The 22,127-nt window shown below is 44.6% G+C and overlaps 1 protein-coding gene across 1 annotated transcript in view; it reads right to left on the bottom strand.

Moving 5' to 3' along the window:
• LOC147711436 (hexokinase-1-like) overlaps positions 1–22,127 on the bottom strand; it is a 2,269,016-nt gene that overhangs the window by 1,858,709 nt on the left and 388,180 nt on the right. Inside the window, exon 4 of the mRNA XM_086919487.1 lies at positions 12,948–13,067. Within this exon, the coding sequence (XP_086775613.1) occupies positions 12,948–13,067 (120 nt within the window). The remainder of the gene's footprint in view (positions 1–12,947; positions 13,068–22,127) is intronic.

The following is a 22,127-nucleotide window of genomic DNA, read 5'->3' as shown; positions in this document are numbered from 1 at the left end:
AATAATAACTGATATGAGATAATGTATACTTTTGTAAAATTTCTCCATAGAATCATCTATATAGTCCGTTGTTTTTTATATTCATGTGCTGTATTGTTTTTATCAAATCGTTTTTTAATTATATTATATAAATTTAAAATTTCTATGTATTGGTATAGTATACTTTTATGATTTTAAAATAATCGAATAAAGTGACTTTGGCCTAGATGTAGGTAATAGCAATTTACCGAATGGTAAATACCGAATTTTACAGATTCGGTATTCACTATTCGGAAATTGCTATGTAGGAAGAATATTCGGTAAAAATACCGAATCTGTAAGATTCGGTAATTACCGATTCTGTAATTACAGAATCGGTATTTGCCATTGATTCCTATGGGCCTTGAAGCCCATAGGAATCAATTGCAAATACCGATTCTGTAATTACAGAATCGGTAAAATTACCGATTTTGCAAGGGTGACAGGGTGTCACTTTGACACCCTGTTGCACCCCTGTTTCTGGCTTGTGTGCCATGTGGCACACAGACATGCCCAAAGGGCATGTCTGTGTGTCACATGCCACAGGTGTACATGCACAGATGTGCATGTACACTGGATTTCGTTATTTACCATGGAATAGTATTCCATGGTAAATAACGATTCGGTAAGGGCCTGTGGCACTGATTACAGTGCCACCTACATCTTGATTTACAGAATCGGTATATTTACCGATTCGGTCTTTTACCGATTCTGTATATTTACCGAATCGGTAAATATACCGATTCTGTAAATAAAATGCCCCCTACATCTCAAAAGCAAAATACCGGTCGGAAACGGCCGAAATCGGCCGTTTCCGACCGGTATTAAGGCTTCTACATCTGGCCCCTAGACTCTGACTCTGTTTTTCAGAGAGACACGGTGAAGCCATTTAGAGATCTTATATACAGTATCGGGTCACATTGATGTAATCCATGAGGTATGTAGTACAAGGCCTCGGAAATAAACAGATTGTGAATGTTATGAATATTTGAGCACATTGTCTCTCCATTAGCCTCATAGATGCTAGTAAACATCCCTCCCCAGTGCTGCGCTGTCCATTGGAACTAGTGCTGAATGGACGTCCAATGGTCGTGCGCAGCACTGGGGAGGTAGTGCTGCCGTCGGCCAACGCACCGACGTAGCACTTAAGGGGTTAAGGAGGGCTCCCGATATTGGGCAGCTAGTTAGTGTAAATACCAGCTCACTTGGGTATGAAAGGAGGCGCAACAGCAAGAGAGCTATGTGTGTCAACAGGTGTCAAATAGGAGGGCCCCAGCAATGGTTGTGAATACAAACACTGTGTTTTGTTGTGAAAAATAATTATGATGGGTCCCCTTAAAGGGTTTTAAGTCGCAAAAAGATGAAAATAGATGGAATAATATTGGAAGCTCTGTTAGAAGAAAACTGTCAAATGCTGTATTGTGGGGATAACACATTGATATGTAATTTTGTGTATTTTAGATATAATTGAATGTTTAAGATTGTGAGAAAAAAGAGAGACAATCAACTATTTTGTCTTGAGAAAGGTGGTGCATATCAGGCAGCACACCGAAAAGCATCAATGCCATGGTTTTTAATTAAATCCGAAGAACTATCGTGTTGTCATCTGCTGATACTAGCCTGACACCTTGTATATTTTCCAACGGAATAATGACAGAGGATGTTTTTTAAAATGAATCAATGAATCCTGTCTCTTTTTGTGATTGTATTTCGACATATTATGATTGATTGTCTTTGAGTATTATAAATGTAAAAAATGTTTTTATTATTGTGTTTATAATAGTTTTCTATCGATTGATGAACAATTTTGACTATTTTCTTATGTCTTGGGAGTTACAATTGTAATGTGTTTGTGCTTATAATTGTGGGGATCCCTCATTTTGACACTGGTGTGGATGGAATGCTGCTTGAGCGAGGGTGATTATTAGTGACATTGATCCAAGGGAATTTTTGTTTCATTGATCGTGTGGGTACCCAGTCCCTTGGATGGCTGGGCCACTCCCTCCATTATTTTCAGATTGTGAGTACAACTTATATCTGGCGAGTATTGGAATGGTTAGGATTTCCAACCCATTATCAATATTTTGTTGTCTGGATAAGAGTTCTATTGAACGGTCAGACAAGATGGACTTTATTAAACGTATGGATTCAGTGAGGAGCAATTCAACAAAATTATCAATATGAGCACTAACAAAGGCAATAAAGTAACAATATTGTCAGGTAATAATGAGAAATGGGGGAACATTCTGAATCTAAAGAAAAAATGGATTCGAACTGAAATGCACGCCGAGTTTTAAATTGAGTATGTAAAATCAGGTGTGATCCCAGTGGGTTTACAGGTGAAAAATGAGCCTGGCCTCTTTATTGAGAATAGGAAGTTCCTGGCGACTTGGGGCCATATGCAGATAAATCCAAACACAGAATCTTAAATACCGATTATTACCGAATTTTACCGAATCAGTAATAAGAATTCGGTATTTGGGATGTAGGTAAAAATTCAGTAACATTTACCAAATCTGTAAAATTCGGTGAAGAAATACCGAATCCCCAACACCGATTGGTAAAAACCTAATCGGTAAAATTCGAATCTGTCAAATCCGATTTGGTAAATACTGAATCGGCAATTCAAAAAAACAAACAATCAAGGAATCAGCCAATCCGGTGCAACCACCCCACCTCCCAACCAGGAAGTGGCCACACCCATGCAGGTGCACTCCATCTGAAGCTGCTGGAGAGGCTGGGAGAGCAGAGCAGAGCCCTTGAGACACTGGGATACTTACTCCAGGAAAACAGCACAATGTCAAGCAAGGATTCTGAAAGGGAAGGAGCAGAGAGAAAGAGGAAGGTGAAATTCAGCACCATGGAGCTGCAGGTCCTTGTGGAGGAGGTAGTGAAGGAACACCACAAGTTGTTTGGCAAGCAGTCCCTGCAGGTGGCAGAATCTGCCAAAAGGAAGATTCGGCTGGCTATACAAACCAAGGTGAATGCCATTGGAGTGACCCCATGGGACATCGACGACCTCAAGAAGAGGTGGTATGACCTCCGGAGCGTGACAAAGTGAAAAATGGCTGAGCTCCAGAAACAATCAAGGCACACAGGAAGAGGAAGGAACAGGGCACCTGCCCTGACTGAGTTTGAAAAGCTGGTGGAGTCCACCATAGAGCCAAACAGCGTCTGTAGGATTGGGGATGCAGACAGCTCAGCCCGAGCTGCCACCAAAAAAGGTAAGAAGCATGCACAGCAATCACCCCCACCCCTTCCCCTTCCATTTCTCCTTCCCCAATGTGGTAGTGTGAACCCCACTCCAGTACAGGTTTTAGTATACACCAGCAATGCATTATGGGAGATGTAGTCAGTGAAACACCTACCATGTCAGACAACACACCAAACAACAAGGCATGCGACACACATCAGTGATGAGCAAGCTGAGGCAAAAGCGACAGTGTTTCAGAGATGAGAATTTAATTGTATAAGCAGGGCTGCAGGACCACAGAGCTAATGTACGATTTTTTATCCACAGGCGAGACATCTCGCAGGTGTCCCAAGGACAAGGAAGGTAGTGCACCCCGGAGTGAAGGCACACAGGAGGCGAGTACCAGTGCAGGGCACACCACACAAGCAACAGCGGCATCACCAACATGGCCAGCCTCGCCACACCTGCCAGCGTCACCACAGCTGCTGACCTCACCACTACTGTCCTCACCTCAAATGGTAGCGTCACCGGCTGCAACAACACATGCAGTGCAAAGAACCAGGAGGCATGTGGGCACACTCCGGGAAATTGAGTCTTCCGCAAAAGACACGGTGGGGGTGACACATCAACTGTTGCAGTTGAGAAAAGCAATGCTCATCAGCAGTCCACCGCCGAGGGGGCCCACACAGGTGCCAGGCGCCACAGGGCCTGGAGGCAAGTATGGTAAAGGTGCAGCACATGCAGGGGAAGGCCATCCAGTTGGTCCAACGACAGATGAAGCACCTAAATAAAAATGTAAAAAACATTGATAAGGGCATCAGCTCAATGGCGGAGAGAATGAGAGAGATGGCTGCGGGCATGTGGGACATGTCCCAGTCAGTGCTGCTGCTGTGCAGCAAGCTGGACGAGGACAGCTGGTGCTTTGGATGTGGGGGATAGCAAGGAGACCACCAGTAGAAGCAGCAATGTGACCCCCCACCCCCCTGTTACTGACACCCGGAGGAGCAGCAGGCGGCATGGGGCTGCCACTGCCCACACAGCCAGTGAGGACAGCCAGCCAATGGCATCCAGCACAGGTGGGCGTGCCCGCAGACACTGATGCTGCCCACACTCCCTGAACTGGAATGGGTGAAGTAAACCATGACTTCCCTAATGGATGGCAACAATTGGACTGGCACATTTGGGCTTCTGTGTACTGGCGTAGTACCAAGATATTAAAACTAAGTTGTGTACATACAACAACTGGCTGTGTCTCCTTACTTACTTAGAAATAGTTGCGTCTGATCTCTGCTCGTCTTTGTCTCCCATCTGCAGCTGGCGCCACTCCAGCTGTGTTGGGCTCAGGGTGTGCAAATTCATCATCATCATCATCCTCAATATCTGTTAATTCTACTGCTGTTCCTTTCCTGGTGGCAAGGTTGTGCAGCATTGCGCAAGTTACAATGATTTTACAGCAGATGAGGGGTGAGTACTGACATACGCCTCCGCTTTTGTGGAGGCTACGGAACCTGCTTTTCAACAGCCCAAACGTGCGCTCCACAATTTTGCGTGTAGACTTGTGTGCCACGTTGTATTGTCTCTCACTCGGGGTTGATGGGTTCAGGTAGGGAGTGAGGATGAATGAGCGGACGGCATATGCGCTATCGCCTATGTGGAAAAGAGAGAGCCATTAATCACATGCACAACAACACCTACATCTGCAGTATGTATCAGGGTGTGTCACAGTGTTTTACCTAGCAGGTATCCTTCTCCGAATTCCCCCGCTGCCAGGCGTGTGTAGATCCCACTGTTCTGGAAGATGTATGAGTCGTGGGTGCTTCCAGGAAATTTGGCCACGATGTCTGTGATTATGTTGGCAGCATCACAGATTACCTGCACATTTATTGAGTGGGTGGACTTTCTGTTCCTGTAGATGTACTCAGTGGCTGCAGGTGGGCAGATTGGGATGTGTGTGCCATCAATACAGCCGATGACATGTGGGAACTGTGCCATTTGGTAAAAGTCAGTCTTGGTCTTCAGCAGTTCCGCATGTGTGTCAGGGAAGCTGATGTAATGATGCATTCTCTGCATCATGGCCTCCAGGAACTTCCTGAAGAAACGGGACAGGCAGCTCTGGGACACCCCACCTTCCACAGCTATCACCCCCTGGTAACTGCCAGATGCAAGTAGGTGCAGGCTACAGAGCACCTGCACATGTGGTGGTATGGCATGCGCCCTTGGTGTTGGGTGCTCCAGGAGTAGGTGCAGGTCCCTTATCAAGTCCAGGATGGTGTGGGAGTGTAGCCTGTACCTTTGATGTATCACTGCCTCAGTAAGTTGGAAGAGTGGGATTCGCTGTCTGTAGACTTGCTCCTCCCGTCTCCAGATCCTCACTCCTGCTGCCTGTAACCGTAGCCGCCTTGCTATCACATAGAAAGCCGCCATTCTGATCACACTGCTGCATTTTGGGGCCTGTTTTATGGCCTGCACCTGGTTATCACCTGCTTTCAACCCATGGTAATTACTGACTCTTAAATACCGAATTTCATGAAATTCGGTATTTCCGATTTTACCTACATCTCTTGTCTCTTATTTACCTTTTCTTATTTACCGAATCCGTACATAAGAATTCGGTAAATGCTGATTCGGTAATTTGGAATTCGGTAATAATGAATCGGTATTTACCGATTCATAATTACGGAATCCTTATTTTTGGCCTCCTACATCTCAAATGCCTAAATACCAGTCGGTAACGGCTAACTTACCGAATTTCGGCCGTTACCGACCGGTATTTAGCTACCTACATATGGCCCTTGGTCCCATATCTCAAATAGGTGCAGTCGGTCCGGGATCTTGCTCGTCATTGAGACCGCCCAAGAGATAATTATACTAGAAAGGGAGGAAATAGAAAAACTTGAAGCTGAATTAAAAAACAATTCAGCGCTCGAGGAAGCTAAAAAGGAATTAGAGGAACTGAATATAGAGGTAGATGGGTATAGAGATTACTTACAGACTAAAAAGACAAACAAATTACAGAAAGATGTAAGCAAATACACGATAGAATTAAATTACCCATTTTTAAGCCAGGATTATTATCAACAACCAAGACAAGAACCGAATTGGGAGAGGGCACCCCAGCACAGACCGACTTATAAGAGGGGTGGACATAAACGCATTACGTTTTCAGAGACTTCGGGGTCGAGCAGTGAAGATGAAGGCGTGGAAAGACAAAATGGGGGTTCATACCTCCAGAAGCCTGACCATAACGCAGGGCCCTCCACTTCTTCTACGATGCCTTTTTAGACCAATGCCCCAGAGGGATGAGGAGACAGAACAGGAATTATGGAAGAGGACAACATATGAGGAATCCCCAACAGGAGGAATACCTCGACAGCAGGAACCAACGATATTGGCGGTAAATAAAATGCCAATAATCAATCTCTCAAAAAGGGTTTTAAATAAAATAGAGATTGAGGTCTTAGAGAAGGGGTTTACATTTGCACCAACACCTTATATTAACAAGTCAACTTAGAAAAAGATGGTAAGTCCTTTTTTCGTAAAATGTAGTTGAATCGGTTCTTTCAAAATAGGGAGAACACCCCAGAGGAGAGTGTTTCAGGTTTAAATCAAGGTCCACCATTACCCCATATTTAAACATGGTAAATAAGAACGTTGAAGCCTTTGAACGGATAGTGGAGTCTAAAATCAGAAATATTTGGGATAACCCTCCACCTATAACAATAATATGAATAGACAACAAAGAGAGGCCATTTTGGCCCTTAAAAATGACCTCCAGATTGCTATCAAACCCGCTGACAAAGAGGGAGGTGTTGTCATCTTTGACATGCAGGATTATGAACACTTGGTGCTCAATCTCCTGAATGTTTCAGAACACTATACAAAGGTCCCATGCGTAACTGGACAAACCTGAAAGACAAAGCATTAGGTCTTGTCACTGCAGCCAAACAGAGTGAGGTTATCGCAGAGAGCGAATACAGGTTTTTATTGCAGAATAGTGCTAAAATACCAGAAATATACGGGCTCCCAAAGATTCACAAAAGTGAGGACAACCCACCTCTACCCCCTATTGTTAGCTGTATAGGTTCTCCACTAGAACCATTAAGCAAGTACATAGACTTTAAAGTCGGTGATACAGGAACAACGATCATACATTAAGGACTCTTCCCATATGATAAGTATAGTGGAGGGATTGAGTTTTAATGAAAGGTCACAATTATTGGTGACTCTGGACATTGAGGCACTTTACACCAGCATCCCCCAAGATGACACGATTGCGGTTATTAAGCACATCCTGGAGGATGTTGGTGTTACTAAGGGCCTAGTGCAAAATTCATAATCAAATGCACAAATTTAGTGTTAAAAGAGATCTTATTCTTGTTTAAGGAAGATCTATATTTATAGCGTAAGGGGACCAGCATGGGCGCAACTTGTGCCCCGAGTCTGGCCTGTGCAAATGTGGGTCATTTTGAGTCCAGACACATATTCAATGAATTAGCTCCATTTTATTAAAATGTGTTTAACTGGCACAGATTCATAGATGACATTTGGATTATATGGATGGGTTCAGAAGAGTTACTGAAGGAATTTTTAATCTGGCTTAACTTTGGTGATATTAATTTGAAGTTCACAGAACACCACATAAGGTGAGCTTCTTGGATTTGGAAACATGTAGAGGGGAAATTAGAAGTGGACCTTTACTCAAAACCCACTGACAAGAATACTTTTCTCCACTACTCTAGTTACCACCCTAGATTGCAGAAGGACAATATACCCTTCGGACAGTTCCTTCAGCTTAGAAGGAATTGTTCTTCATTAAATGATTTTTACAAACATTCAGATATTTTGAAACTTATATTAAAGGAGAGGGTCTACCCTAAGAGACTTATCAATCACTCTTTTAAAAGATCAAGATTTTATAATAGGGAGAGTATGCTGGAGAATTCACAAGGAAAGCAAAAAAAGAAGAGTGCCGCAATGGACAAAATTGTCTTTGACAGTCAATTCTCTAGCATTAGTAATAAAATTAAAAATATAATCAATTCAAATTGGGCACTGCTTAATGGCAATTAACTCACAACATTAGAACGACCTATCTTTGCGTTCAAACGTAACGACAATTTGAAAAGGAACTTGGTACATACTTTCCGAGAACCAGGGGGGCCTAGGCAACTAGATTTAGTAGGAAGGCAGGTCACAGGTAATTACAGGTGTGGAAATTGTAATAGCTGTGAGCAATGTATTGAAGGGAAGAGTCTTACCTTTAACAAACATGCTATTATGGCCAAGGACTTAAATAACTGTAGAAAAAAAAATTTGTTTACCTATTGATATGTTCTTGCAGACTTGGCTATGTGGGCGAGACGGGGCGTGAGTTTCGGACCCGCCTGACGGAGCATAAATCAGCAATTAGGGATAAAAAGGCGAATACCTCCCTTGTTGATCACTTCACTCTAATGAACCATACACATGATGATATCAAGTGGTTAATACTAGAAAGGATTACGGGGAGTAAGCGTGGTGGCGACATCACGGCCAAACGCAAACAGAGTAAAATGGTTCATATATATTCTTAATACAGTCAGGACTGGGCTGAACTCTAAAGAGGGCTGTGAACGGCTCATAAACTGTTATTATATTTGTGAGGAAGCCAAGGATAGGTCTGTTTATATAGGTTTTATTTATAACTGAAAGTGACTCATAATATTCATAGCTCTGCAATGTTAGAATGATAGCCGTTCGGCCGACTAGATATTTGACGAAGCAGACTATGCACATTATGCCCATTTAGGATTTTGTATCATAATTCATTCATCCAATAGTGGCCTGCTCCTTAATGGGATTTTTAACACCCTATGAAGGTGGGGGCGCCAGACGATTAATATGGAGCACAGGTTTCAGTATACCGATCCCAAAAGTGTTTAAAGGGATCCATACTAGTAAAAGGGATCCATACTAGTAAGAGGGCCCTATCATTGGCCTCAATATGATGATTTTATCCTTATAAGAATAAGAGCTCAGAACAACAGAGATTTGAAATACAGATAATATACCATGGAGAGATATGAGGAATAAGGTGGTTTAATGTACCTAAGAACGAGATCTGGGGGGGCGATGGTGTAACTTGCACCTTGAAGCTTCACGGTACTGTCAATATACCATAAAAATCGAGTGACAACTCCTAATATACATAACACCTGCTGAAAAGATCGTTTGTTGTAAGAAATTGGTAATATTTGATGGGGGGCCTCATTAGATGTAAATACGATCACTAGGCAGACCGTTCGGTTTCACAATGAAGCCGGAGCAGGCTATATTAGGCTATTTTCAGTAATCCGGATATCGATCACTCATGCAACGGGAGTCGTAGCTATACCACATCAGGTGAATATCATGAATGATTATACGGGCACTATTTAAACCGCCAGCTTGCGTGGGGAACGCATTTTGCTGCGAACTGGGACGAGATGGGACTCCGATCGCCACTCGTGAAAAAAGTATGTTGCCAGGCCGTGAGGACTACGAAGGCAGGCTCTATGGAGGGATATGCAATTTAACAATAGAGATAGCCTTGCCCTATTAAAAATTGGGATCTGACCGAATTTATGCATTTTTGCGCTCAGGTTCACCGCATCTGGGAACTGAAACACGGAGCACATCTTTTACGGCGATACCACACGGCTTCCTCAGACCCTACCACATAACGTTATTGGGCTGAATCAAAAGCGATTTAGGTATGGAATACATATTTGTGAGACCACAAGACAGTGGTTAGATTCATGAAAGGCTTGTAAATAATGGAGCTGTATCAAATATCGAATTGTGTGTTTCTCTAATTAATCACAGAGCAAAACACGATGAACTATCGAAGAATAGGATCGTTAATGTGATAAATGAGAGTTCACATTTGGAGGATACAACACCAAAGTTATGAGATTAACTAATTGAGGAAGTATTGCTTGGAGGCATGCACAGGAACACCATCAGGTATATGACAATGGGTTCTTGGAAGTATAATATACACGTGACGGAAAATGAACAAAGTTGGGCTAATGATATATCTTCTTGGGTCCTAATGTATTTCAGAGAGACACGGTGTAGCCACTTCGAGATTTTATATACAGGATTGGGTCCCACTGATGTAATCCCTGAGGTATGTATTAAATGGCCTCGGAAATAAACAGATTGTGAATGTTATGAATATTTGAGCACATTGTCTCTCCATTAAGGAGGGCTCCCGATATTGGGGAGCTAGTTAGTGTAAATACCAGCTCACTTGGGTATGAAAGGAGGCGCAACAGCAAGAGAGATATGTGTGTCAACAGGTGTCAAATAGGAGGGACCCAGCAATGGTTGTGAATACAAACACTGTGTTTTGTTGTGAAAAATGATTATGATGGGTCCACCTAAGGGGTTCTAAGTCGCAAAAAGATGAAAATAGATGGAATAATATTGGAACCTCTGTTAGAAGAAAAATGTCAGATGCTGTATTGTGGGGATAACACATTGATATGTAATTTTGTGTTTTTTTTAGATATAATTTAATTTTTAAGATTGTGAGAAAAAAGAGACAACCAACTACTTTGTCGAAATGCGGCGACGCCATGTTTTTAATTAAATCCGAGGAACTATCGTATTGTCATCTGCTGATACTAGCCTGACGTCTTGTATAGATTCCAACAGATTAATGACTTAGGACATTTTCTAAAATGAATCACTGAATAATGTCTCTTTTTGTGATTGTATTTCGACATATTATGATTGATTGTCTTTAAGTATAATGAATGTAAAAATGTTTTTATTATTGTGTTTTTAATAGTTTTCTATCGATTGATGAATAAATTGGACTATTTTCTTATGTCTTGGGAGTTAAAATTGTAATGTGTTAAATATATAGAATTGTGGGGATCCCTTATTTTGACACTGATGTGGATGGAATGCTGATTGAGCGAGGGTGATTATTAGTGACATTGATCCAAGGGAATTTTTGTTCATTGACTAGACCAATTGGAGCAAGGGAAGATAAGAACTTTTCAAAAACAGATGTGGGGGTGAACTAAAAGTCTCCTCTATTTCAAACAGAGGCACCAGGTATAAATATTGGATCTCCTTAGCCACTCATTAGCATGGACCTGTGGATATTAAATGAGAAGGATTGCCTCATTCCCTAGAGGATTGGCCTTCTACTTGAGGCCCGTCTTGTTCCCCAAAGGACTTCCCTGCTGCTAGTAGAGACCTGCCCTGTTGCTTGAGGCCTGCTTTGTTCCCAGATGACTGCCCAGCTGCTTGAGGCCTGCCTTGTTCTCTGAGAAGGAAGACTAGACCTGTTTCTTCTATCCCAGGCTAACCTGCTTGACTGCAAGAGTCACCTGGCCTACCTGTTCAGAGCTATAGGGACAGAACAAGCTCCAGAGGCCCCCATGCAATTGCTTAATTGACCTGCTGTAACTTGTCCTGCCTGATCCTGCCTAAGCCCTGCTGGCCTATGCTGGAGCGAATTCCTGATCCCCTAGAGGTGCCTTCCCAGGCCCTGGACCCTTGGCTGGCATCAGTTGAGCTCCTGCAGTGAAATACAGAAGTTTTGAAATCTGTACACTGGACTTTGAGAGGGTAACTCATAAGCAGGACTAACCTTGTCCCTGTATCTTGCTCACACTCCATTACGGTCAGCCTGAACTTGTGACTTTGTCCCAGTCTAGGGCGACCAGCTATCCACAGTTAGCGCTTTCTCTTTCTTGGCATCGTTTTTACTTAAACATTTAAAATTGCATATCTCCAGTTTGCCAGATTGGATGTTTGTTATTTTGGTCTAATTTTATGTATTAAATTTACTCTAGTTTTCTAAATTGGTGTGGGATATCTCTTGTGTTGGGTTTTTACTTATCTTCCCAAGGGAGAAATTAATAGACTAAAAATAGATCGCAAAATAAATAAAGATTTCTAGACTAACCAATCCCTTTTATGGCAACAAAGGCATAGTGCACAGTTCTTACAATTACTGTGGGTTTGGTGCCCCTGAAGTGGGATCTCAGAGGTTTGTCTTATCTGTGACGAAGAAGAGGGAGGTTTTGGTTTATGTACATTTTAAAAGTATTATATGTTGTGTTTTAAAACTTGTGAAAAGAATATTTCTGGGTTCACTTACAGAGTCTGCATAATCGGGCGTAATATGTTTTAGCGGCAATTTCACTGCTGCAGAGCAATACTTCGATTTAGAATTTTGCATTTTTCCTGTAACTTCACAATTTTAAATGGCCATTTTGTGTAATCACATTGCACAAGTCATTAATGGCACTTTACAAAATTAACACCCCCCAAAATTATTTTATATTCTTTGATACCGGTTATTCTGCATAAATGAACTCAGAACAGCGCGCATAGATCTTGCTCTATTGTAGCAGAAAAAAAACACCTATTAAGGTAGTGAGCAATAAGGTTTTCTTAACCTTATTTGGATTTCGAACAGTTTCAATAAAACTACTGTACTACATGCATGCTGAATTAAGTGTGCCACCTCTTCAAATACCATACTTTAAATATAGGACAATTAAATTAATGGCATCATAAACTAAGTTCCTCGAGAGAAGAAATCATTATTTTAGGTATGCTGCGACCATGGACTTTCAGGTTTTGTATACATATGTACTATACATCATTGTTCTTCCAATTAAAGGAACACGTGGAACAAATTCTCCATTTCACCAATGCGGCTCACATATGTAGAAAAGTATGTTCTTACCTCATCTAGCTTTGATTGTCTACAAGGAAAAGAAAACGTAAACCCAACTGGTAGCTTTTTATCTTTTATTCTCTTTTTGTCCATGAAATCTCCCAAGCATTCAGCAACATGATCAAAAAGCTGTACAAATACATAAAATGGTATACAATTCTTAAGTTTCAGGAAAAAGAAAAATCACATGTTCAACATTACAGATACTCATGCCAGGCTACATTTCCTACAGGTAGATTGTTGACTTTTGTTTATTTAAACTCACAAACCATTCAAGGAAAAAGTTGACTAATTGACATAAATGATTATTTGTGCAAATGATAAGACAGGACGTTTGAACTCTTCTTAGACAGAGAGGTGTGATTTTGTATGATTAACCTCTGTCATATGGTGAGAAGAAATTTTACCCGCAGAGTTACAATGACATATACAATAAAACAAAAACCTAGAGTGAAAGCATAAACCTGGGCCTTAAAAGACCCAGGGAACAGAGGAATCAGACTAATTGCAAGTTGGCTAACTTAGTCTACCTCACTGAGGGGCAGATGTATTAATATTTCTTCTGCTGCAAGTTGAGAATGGAAGTTTGAATCTGACCCCTAAATCAGAATCAGCTGAGGAGTGGTGAAGTTCTGCGTCCACGAAGCAGGGTCGGATTGGGATCACAATTCGGCCCGGGCACTGACGAAAAAAGTGGCCCACATTCAAGGGGCGTGCCCTTTCATGAAACACCATTTGCACAGACAAGGAATGAAAGTGGGAGGATACGGTTCTTGCACACGACACAGGGCCAAGGTGACAATGGCCTACATGCTGAGCAACTAAACAAAATAGCAAGGCCCCTTTCTGTCATAAAATTATTCCAGCCCTCCAGCACAGGAGCACCTGAAAAGCAGCAAAGCCCCTGCTATTACTAACCTACTAAGCCCTCCCCAGACCTTCAGCTCAGGAGCACATGAACAGAGGAAGGCCCCTGCAATTAGTAAATTAATCAACCATCCAGGCCTTGGGAAAATGTCCTGGCAGGGGAGCACAAAACAAAGCTTTCTGGGTCATCCATTGTAGCCAGGTAGCCAGGGGGGAGGCTGAGGTGAAGCTGGTGCATGGGAAGTGCCTTCCCAGTGTGTTCTGGCAGTTTGAGTATTTACCGTTTACTGTAGTATTACCCTTGTACCTGTGTATGGTACCCTTTTGTAACTTGCACAAGTCACTTTTCTCTTGTAACACACTGTTTGCTACCTCTCACTTTTGTTTGCTTTAGATACTTGCACAAGTGCCACCATTGCCTACGTAACGTTTGTTCTTGTGCTGGAGTGTCTGCCATTAATTGCAGTATTATACCTCTACTTGTATTTTGTACGCTTTTGTAACCTGCACACATATCTCTTTTTCATCCTGTAATGTATCGTTTGCTCCTCTTGTATTTTGGTTGCTCACTATTGTCACTTTTGATTCATGTAACTTAACGTTTGCTTTTGTAATTTGTCCACTTATAATTTTCTCCTCATGTATTATTGCTGTTCCTAGTGTGAAGCGCTCTGACACCTTCGGGTAAAGTCCGCGCTATATAAAATCGCATAAATAAATAAATAAAGCAAAAAAATTCCAAACATCACCAGGCCCCCACAGCAAGACCCATTCTTCCTCGCCCACTATGCCCTGAATGTGAAGGGCTGTGGGCGAGGTGTTAAGACTAACACCGTTTCTGGGCTGCATGGGCGCCAGGGGGCCGAGGTGCAAATGGCTCAAAGGCCTGAGAAACACCTGGCCCCCAGGGAGGCCGATTATTGCAAACAATCACCCCTCCCCAGCCCAGCCTCATCTTGATTGCTTGGCAGGGTAGGGGTGAAGGAGAGCCCACAGCTGACAATCGCTGTCTGGCCGCACAGCGAGGCTGCTTTCATTTTCTCAGTCTCTGTCTCTGTGCACTCTGTGGGCCGTTTTTTTTCTCCCCTTTCCTAGTCCACTCTCTGTGGACTGGGACAGGGGAGAAAAAAAACAGCCCACAGAGGGCACTGAGGCACCGGCCCTTCGGCCCATTCCCGAATGCCCGCCTTGCCAATCCGCCCCTGCCACGAAGGCTGCGGCGCAGCAAGACTACGCGCCAGGATTCCGGCTCCGACCCCGGGCCTTTGGGGAAACGCTGGAACTGATTGCAGGTGCCTTGAGGGGTGAGAGGCATGCGCTGGGATACCCGAGTCGGCGGTTCGGCTCAACCGGCCCACCTCGAATAGCGGGAGCACCCAAGGAGGAGTCCTGCGGCAGAGGTGCGGTGTAAAGTGTGCACCTGTGGAGTTCCCCCACCGGGGGTGCGGGCGGAGTGCACTGCTGTGGAACTGGGTGGCCGTATTAAAGCAACGTTATACTGGAGACACTGCCACAATGGGCTCTAAGTGAGAAGTGGAACACTGGGACCGAGTCAGCGAAGAGGAGTCGGGACTATGCGCCAAGGCTTGACTGGAAGCAACAAAGATCCTGGCGCAGACAAAGAGGAGGCTCTGCCGGCCCTGTACCCTGAGAAGTACTCTGAAAAGTGACTCAGGAAGCTTCTTTGAACCTGGATATTCTACGGTGAGATATGTACAGAACATAACACATCCCCTGCATTCACCCCTTTGAACTTTTCGCTCAGAGACTGGGCCATTGTGATTTTCTGATTTGAATTGATTTTATATTTGAGGATCAATAAGCTGGACATATATATAAGTCTTATCCAGGGTTGTGTAGCAAACCAGATTTTAACTTATTAGTTACCTTTACTGCTGCATGTCTAGTATAGTACTGTTTGCTTACTAATGTCACATATTTCTTTGCTGAATATTATGCAATAATTGGTCTTAAATTGCCTAGCTCATATTGCTCATATTAGAACGCGGCCATCTTACTACTTGTATTGCCTTTTGCCCCGGGGTAGCAGTGTTTGTATTTCCTCTTCCTTTTCTAGTTCTACTGCCACTGCATATCATTGGCATTTAATAGGTTTTGAACATGGTTTTTCCTGGATCTTCCCACGTGTTCCTTTGATCCACCTAATTAGGAACGTGGTGATATAGTACCTATAGTACCTCTAACCAGTATGTTGAAGCATAAATTACAAAAAAACAAATAGCCACAGAACCATCCCCCCTGCTCCACTATAGATACCTATCTAGTGAGGGTGGTTAGTGCTATTAATGTCGAAATAGATAGGGCTGAACGCCGCCTCTCATTAGGTGTAGGCACAGTGATTGAAGAAACTACTGGTCTGGAAGTTGCGTCTACCCTAAGTAGTGTGCAAGATATTATCCCCATTGCAAATAGCGGGACCTCGGATCCTGACCCAGATCCCCTGGTCTCCTCTGAAGTACTATGACTGCACTCGCCTAGTAGCTCACCAACACCGAAAAGGAAAAGGAGCTGCAGAAAAAGTCAAGCAAAAACAGGGACCTCTAGTAGAAGCAAAAAAAGCCCTACCACCAAATACCCCCACCATGGTATTGGAGAAATCCCCTAGTATAGGACCCTTGACTTATGCACAAGTTAATCAAATACTAGCCCTCCTATCTCTAAAATTTGAAGCCTTTACTAAACCATTACATGACAAATTAGATAAACTTAACAAAGAAGTTATTAAACTTTGCAGCTCATTAAAACATTTTACTGTACCTCCTAGGGAGAATATGAGTGGGCCACAGGGGGGCCAATCCTTATGTCAAAAACTAGGAACAATCACCGTAAACAAACCAATCAGTGCCATACCCACCACTGACAGGAATATCATTGACAGGGGGGAGCACGGTACCAAATCTTAAGCACCCCAAAATGGCGCAAACAAGACACCACTAGGCCCTAGACAGATAGCTACTACGAGTAATAATTCCCGCTATACTAGAGAGGTTACGATAATAGACGCAGAGAAGACCCAGGCACCTATAAATTTGAGAGAAAAGGAGGGCCCGGAAGGAAGTATCAGCATGTCGATTAATTTAACCCCTGAATGCCGCCCGTTTGTGGCAGTATTGGTGAATGTACCCCAACTTGAGCACGGCCAAAGGGAGACGCACTCTACTTTAAAAAATAAGGTGGTGCATTGGCTACATTAAAACTGTGGCTATCCCGTGGCCCATGCAGACCCAGAGTAAACTGGATTGGATCCCTAAGGAAAACATCACAAGGTGACTGGGTAATCATCAATTTCATGAACCCCAACTGGGCTAGGACTTCTCTGGACAGAGCAGCCGCTTTACCACACAATGACCCCAAAATATCACTCCTCCCCTTAGGCTACTTTTATAGGCATCTAAAACTATCAGCCAACATGGGAGGTGTCCAGGAGCCACGGAGAACTAAATTAGCATTGTTACCCATGCCGCATTACACTTTACCTACATTCAACAGATTTTACCCACTAACCACACTTGAGGAAAACGACTGACAGAGTACCGCCCGTCTACCCGATGGGAAGGTGGGATTAGTAGGTACTGGGCAGACGGGTGCAGGGGGTATCAGTAGTTAGTGTACACAACACTGATGGGGATATAGTTTTGCCTGTACCAAACATACCAAATAGGGTGCCAGGGGCCAACCCAGATGGAAATTCAGGACACTTTACAGATAAGGTTATTACCACACCCGCCAGGGACCCTTTAATCAGTGAGGTAGAGGGCAGTATGTGTACTAATGCCCAACTTAACGATAGTACAGGAAGACCCCCGGTCAACGGCTATACCATTGTCACCTGGAATATAGCCAGACTAGCTAGCAAAAAAGATATGTTAGGCTGGATGGATTTTATTAATAAACATGATATAATCTGCCTACAACAAACGTGGAGTACCCACCCTGCCTACTTTGAAGGGTTTGCATCATATGATTTACCTGCATTACCCTCCACAGTTGGAAGAGCGAAGGGCGGGTTGCTAATCCTTTTGTCTAACAAACTGCCCCTTTTAGTTAAAAAGGTCATTATTGTAGGGTCCCATTCACAACTATTGTGGCTGTATCAAAAAGACAGTCAGGATGTTCTACTGATTAACTTCTACAACAACATATTTGATTCTACACGCCACAACGTAGTTACTGAACTCAAGTTGGAAGTAGATAAGGTGGTCACAGAAGTAAATACTAACTTTTATATTGTATGGGTCGGTGATTTTAACATCCCAACCTGCACGATGTCTATGACCAAAGTGTGTGGGTATAGGAGTGACGAAGGTGATGACTGTGTACATTTCCTACATAACACCAATGGGGATACCTTAAACACTGCTTTGGCCAAATACGATCTTGATGTAATGCAATGTGAACGAGACGGGCTTGGGAGGGAGATACCAACTTTCACCGGTTGAAATGCTAACAGCATAATTGATCATGTATTGGTATCCGCTAATATTGTACAATTTTGTTCCACCCCGTGGATTGATGAACTGTTTTGTTTTTTTTAAACAAATTTTATTGGCATTTATTAATCAGCAGTGCACATACACATTATTACCTAATCCTTTAGCTTACTCATGGTCCTCCAGAGTGTCCTGCCCATCCGGGCATCTGGCCCCTCCTCCATGCCTCCTCTTACCCTGTGGCTGCCTGCTGCATTATACATTGCTAGTTGTAATTGATTCTCATCAACAATAACATTCAAACAGTTCCCCCTCTACTGCCCCACCTGCCACCCACCTTCCCTGCTGCTGTCTACCAACCCGCCAATATGCCTCTCGCTGTATACATGGTCTGGGTCTCACTTGCTTCCCTCTGAGCCGCGTGTCTTGCTCATATAATCCACCATGGTCGTGGATGTTAGGATTCTATGGCCTGCTCATGCCTCCTTGGTCCTGGCCCCTGGGGTTGGCCGGTTGAGATCCAGCCTGTGGCGTGCTAGGTGCAAACTCCTGGTCCACATTCTTCAGGTCATCTACCAACTCCCCCCAGGCCTGCGCCCTCTCCAGTCATCCTATGCCTCTCTTCGCATTCCGAAGCAGTATTCTATGTTCACAGCTTGCCAACTTCACTAGTTCCTGTTTCCAATGGCCTTCCCCCGGACCTGCCAGGGCCTTCCACTTGCTGGTGAGTTCGCGTTTTGCTAGTATACATGCCAAGTCTTGGAACCTGGCCGTGACCTTGGTTTTAGCGGAGTGGGGGAATAGGTTGAGCACCATATGACCGGGGATGCATCGAATCTCCTTCTCAGTGAAGCGCGCTGTCTCCCTAACGACTTCTTGCCAGTACCCCTCTATCTGCGGGAAGCTCCACATCATGTGAATGTAACTAGCCCCTATCTCCTGGCAGCGGGGCCAACTCGCATCCTCCCGATGAAAATAGCGATTAATTCTGTCACGTGTAATATAGGCCCTATGCAGAGTATAAAAACTAATTAATTGGAATCTTGCGTTGCAGGACACCTTGGTGGCTCGAAGCAGCGTATTCTCCCAATCCTTATCCGTTATAGGACTCCCAATGTCTGCCTCCCATTTATCTTTCAGGCTCTCCAGTAGCCCCATGGAGTCCCGCCGAATGGCTCGATAGAGGCATGAAACCGCCTTAACGACACCTCCTGCTAGACTTATGTATTCGCATGTAGGGTGTGTAGGTGATTGTAGTGTCCCCTGACCCCACTGCCTGCGCATAGCTCCAGTAACTGCCCCATATAATAGAAAGTGTCCCTGTGGAATATCCCAATTCGCTTGGAAGGCCACGAATGTGAGAAGCTCTCCGTCTCCGATCTTAGTGACTCCCGGTTGCGCCCATTCCTCTAGCCCCCTCCAATGACACCCATGTGGGAGCGCCTCCAATAACTCCACGGACATCTCTGGGGAGTAGGGACGTTTGGTTTTGGTCTTCTGAAGACATATGACCCAGCAATTTCTTATTACCCTATGCTCCGAAGAGTTTATTGTGCGCTGTTTAACGGTGCCCATGACCGTACTCATGACATCTGCCCTATTCGGGGTGAATGGGGGCGTCCGCCTGTCCGGATCCAGACTTCCTGCCACCCACTGTGTGAAATGTTGGAGCTGTCCCGCCAGATAGTAATTCTCCATATCTGGCACCGCTAGGCTCCACTCTGCTTGCGCTCTTCGCAACGTAGCCAATGCCACGCTGTGCCTGCTGGGACCCCAAATAAAAGTGGCCAGAAGAGAGTCGAGGGAACGGAACCACGTCCTAGGGATCCACACTGGGAGCGTAGTAAAAAAATATAGCAATAGGGGTAACGCCACCATTTTCAGCAATGAAATTCGCCCCGCCACTGACAGGGCCAACGTCCCCCAGAACGCCATACTGCCTTTTAGCGATCGGAGAGCCCCCCCTATATTTCCCTCCTAAACGTCAGAGAGATCATGATATACTCTAACCCCTAGGTATCTAAAACACTGCGGTTCCCATTGTAGGTCCCCCAAGTCTGCAGACGGCAAAGCCTCCCTTGTTATTGGGAAGAGTTGTGACTTCTGCCAGTTGACGCATAGCCCAGAAAGTGTTCCAAACTCGTCCATCATGTGCCGGGCTCCCCCCAACGCTGCGACTGAGTCCTTCAGAAAAAGCAGAACATCCACATATAATGCGATGCGGTGTGTCTGCTCTGCCAGCCTAATACCCTCATATGGCGTCCCCGATCTTGCCACACAGGCCAGTGGCTCTATCGCCAGCGCAAATAATAGGGGGGAGAGGGGACACCCTTGTCGTGTGCCCCTCTCCACATTGTATTGCAGGGTAATGGTGCGGCCTGTGCGTACCCGCGCCACTGGGTCCTTATAGAGTAATTTAACTCATTAGATGAATCCCAGCCCCATCCGCACGAGCACTGCATATAAAAATTCCCACACAAGGCTATTGAATGCTTTCTCGATATCAATAGCGAAGATCGCCCCCTCCTGCGATTCAACCGCACCGCATTGTAGAACTGCGAAGAGTCACCTAATGTTCAGGGTTGTGTTTCTGCTAGGGATGAACCCCGCTTGGTCGGAATGTACCAAGGAGGTCATATGTGGTAGCAGTCTGGTGGCCAATATCTTACTGAGAATTTTAAAATTGAGATTTAGCATTGATAGGGGTCGGTATATTGAGCACTGTTGGATTCTTGTCAGGCTTGAGCAGGGGTATCATGACCGCCTCCCTCGATGTGTGCGGTAATCTCCCACCCTCCCACGCTTCCGCGTATAGTTCCACTAATCTGGGTGCCAGCTCCCCCATGTATGTGGCATAGAATTCCTGGGGTAGTCCGTCTGTGCCCGGAGTTTTCCCTCGTGCCATAGCTTTGACTGCCCCCCTGATCTCCGGTTCTGTAACTGCAGCTCCTATCAACTCTGCCTCCTCCGCCTCAAGAGTATGGAGCGGGAGGGGTGCCAAGTATTCTGTGATTCTGACTATGTCGCGGTTGCCAGTACTTTTGTATAGGCGGGCATAGTACTCCCTGAATCGGTTACTAATCTTATCTTGCTTATGTAAAGGGCGCTCCCCCTGGTCATGAATCGTCAGTAAAGCACTGCCCCGCCTAGTCGGGTTAGCGAGCCATGCCAGCAGCCGCCCTGCTTTATCCCGCTCAGCGTGTGTCCTATCCATTTATTTCTGGTAATCAAAGCATCGTAGACGCTCTTCCTGCCCTGCCACCTCCTCCTTGGCCTCTAGGAGTTCCTGCCTCAATTCCGGGTGTTCCGGCCGTCTCCGCTTTAAGTTCCTGAGTACCCCATCTGCTCTCTCTATGTCTGCTGTAAGTGTCCTATGGACCCCAATAGATGTAGCCATGTACCTCCCCCTGATCATAGCCTTGAAGGCCTCCCATTCCATGATTCTAGAATCTGTGGTGCCCGCATTGTCAGCAAAATATTGTATGATGTGTTCCCTAGTCTCCTGTTGAAAGACCTTGTCTTCCAGTGCTTCCGGTTTAAGGCGCCATGTAGGGATGGGCTGCAATAACCTCCCCCCCTTGTATCTAAGCATGAGCAGGTTATGGTCCGAGACCGTTCTGGTCAGGTACTCTGTCTCCCCAGCTGGGTGTAGAGGTCTGGTGTGCTTAAAACGGTGTCTAGTCGGACGTGTAAATCGTGAGTGTGGGAAAAGTACAAGTAGTCCCTATCAGTCGGGTGTGCACTGCGCCAGGCATCCACAAGTCCCCAGCGAGCTTGCCAGTCCCTAAAAGCCCGAGCTACAGAGTCCACTAGAGAGCCTCGGAGAGGCGGTGTGATCGGTCCAGTTCGGGATCTGCAATACAATTAAAAT

This window comes from Lissotriton vulgaris, chromosome 5, assembly GCF_964263255.1.
Source record: "Lissotriton vulgaris chromosome 5, aLisVul1.2, whole genome shotgun sequence".
Taxonomy (NCBI): domain Eukaryota; kingdom Metazoa; phylum Chordata; class Amphibia; order Caudata; family Salamandridae; genus Lissotriton; species Lissotriton vulgaris.
Note: the sequence above shows the minus strand (reverse complement) of the source record. Positions and strands in the feature narration are given on the sequence as shown.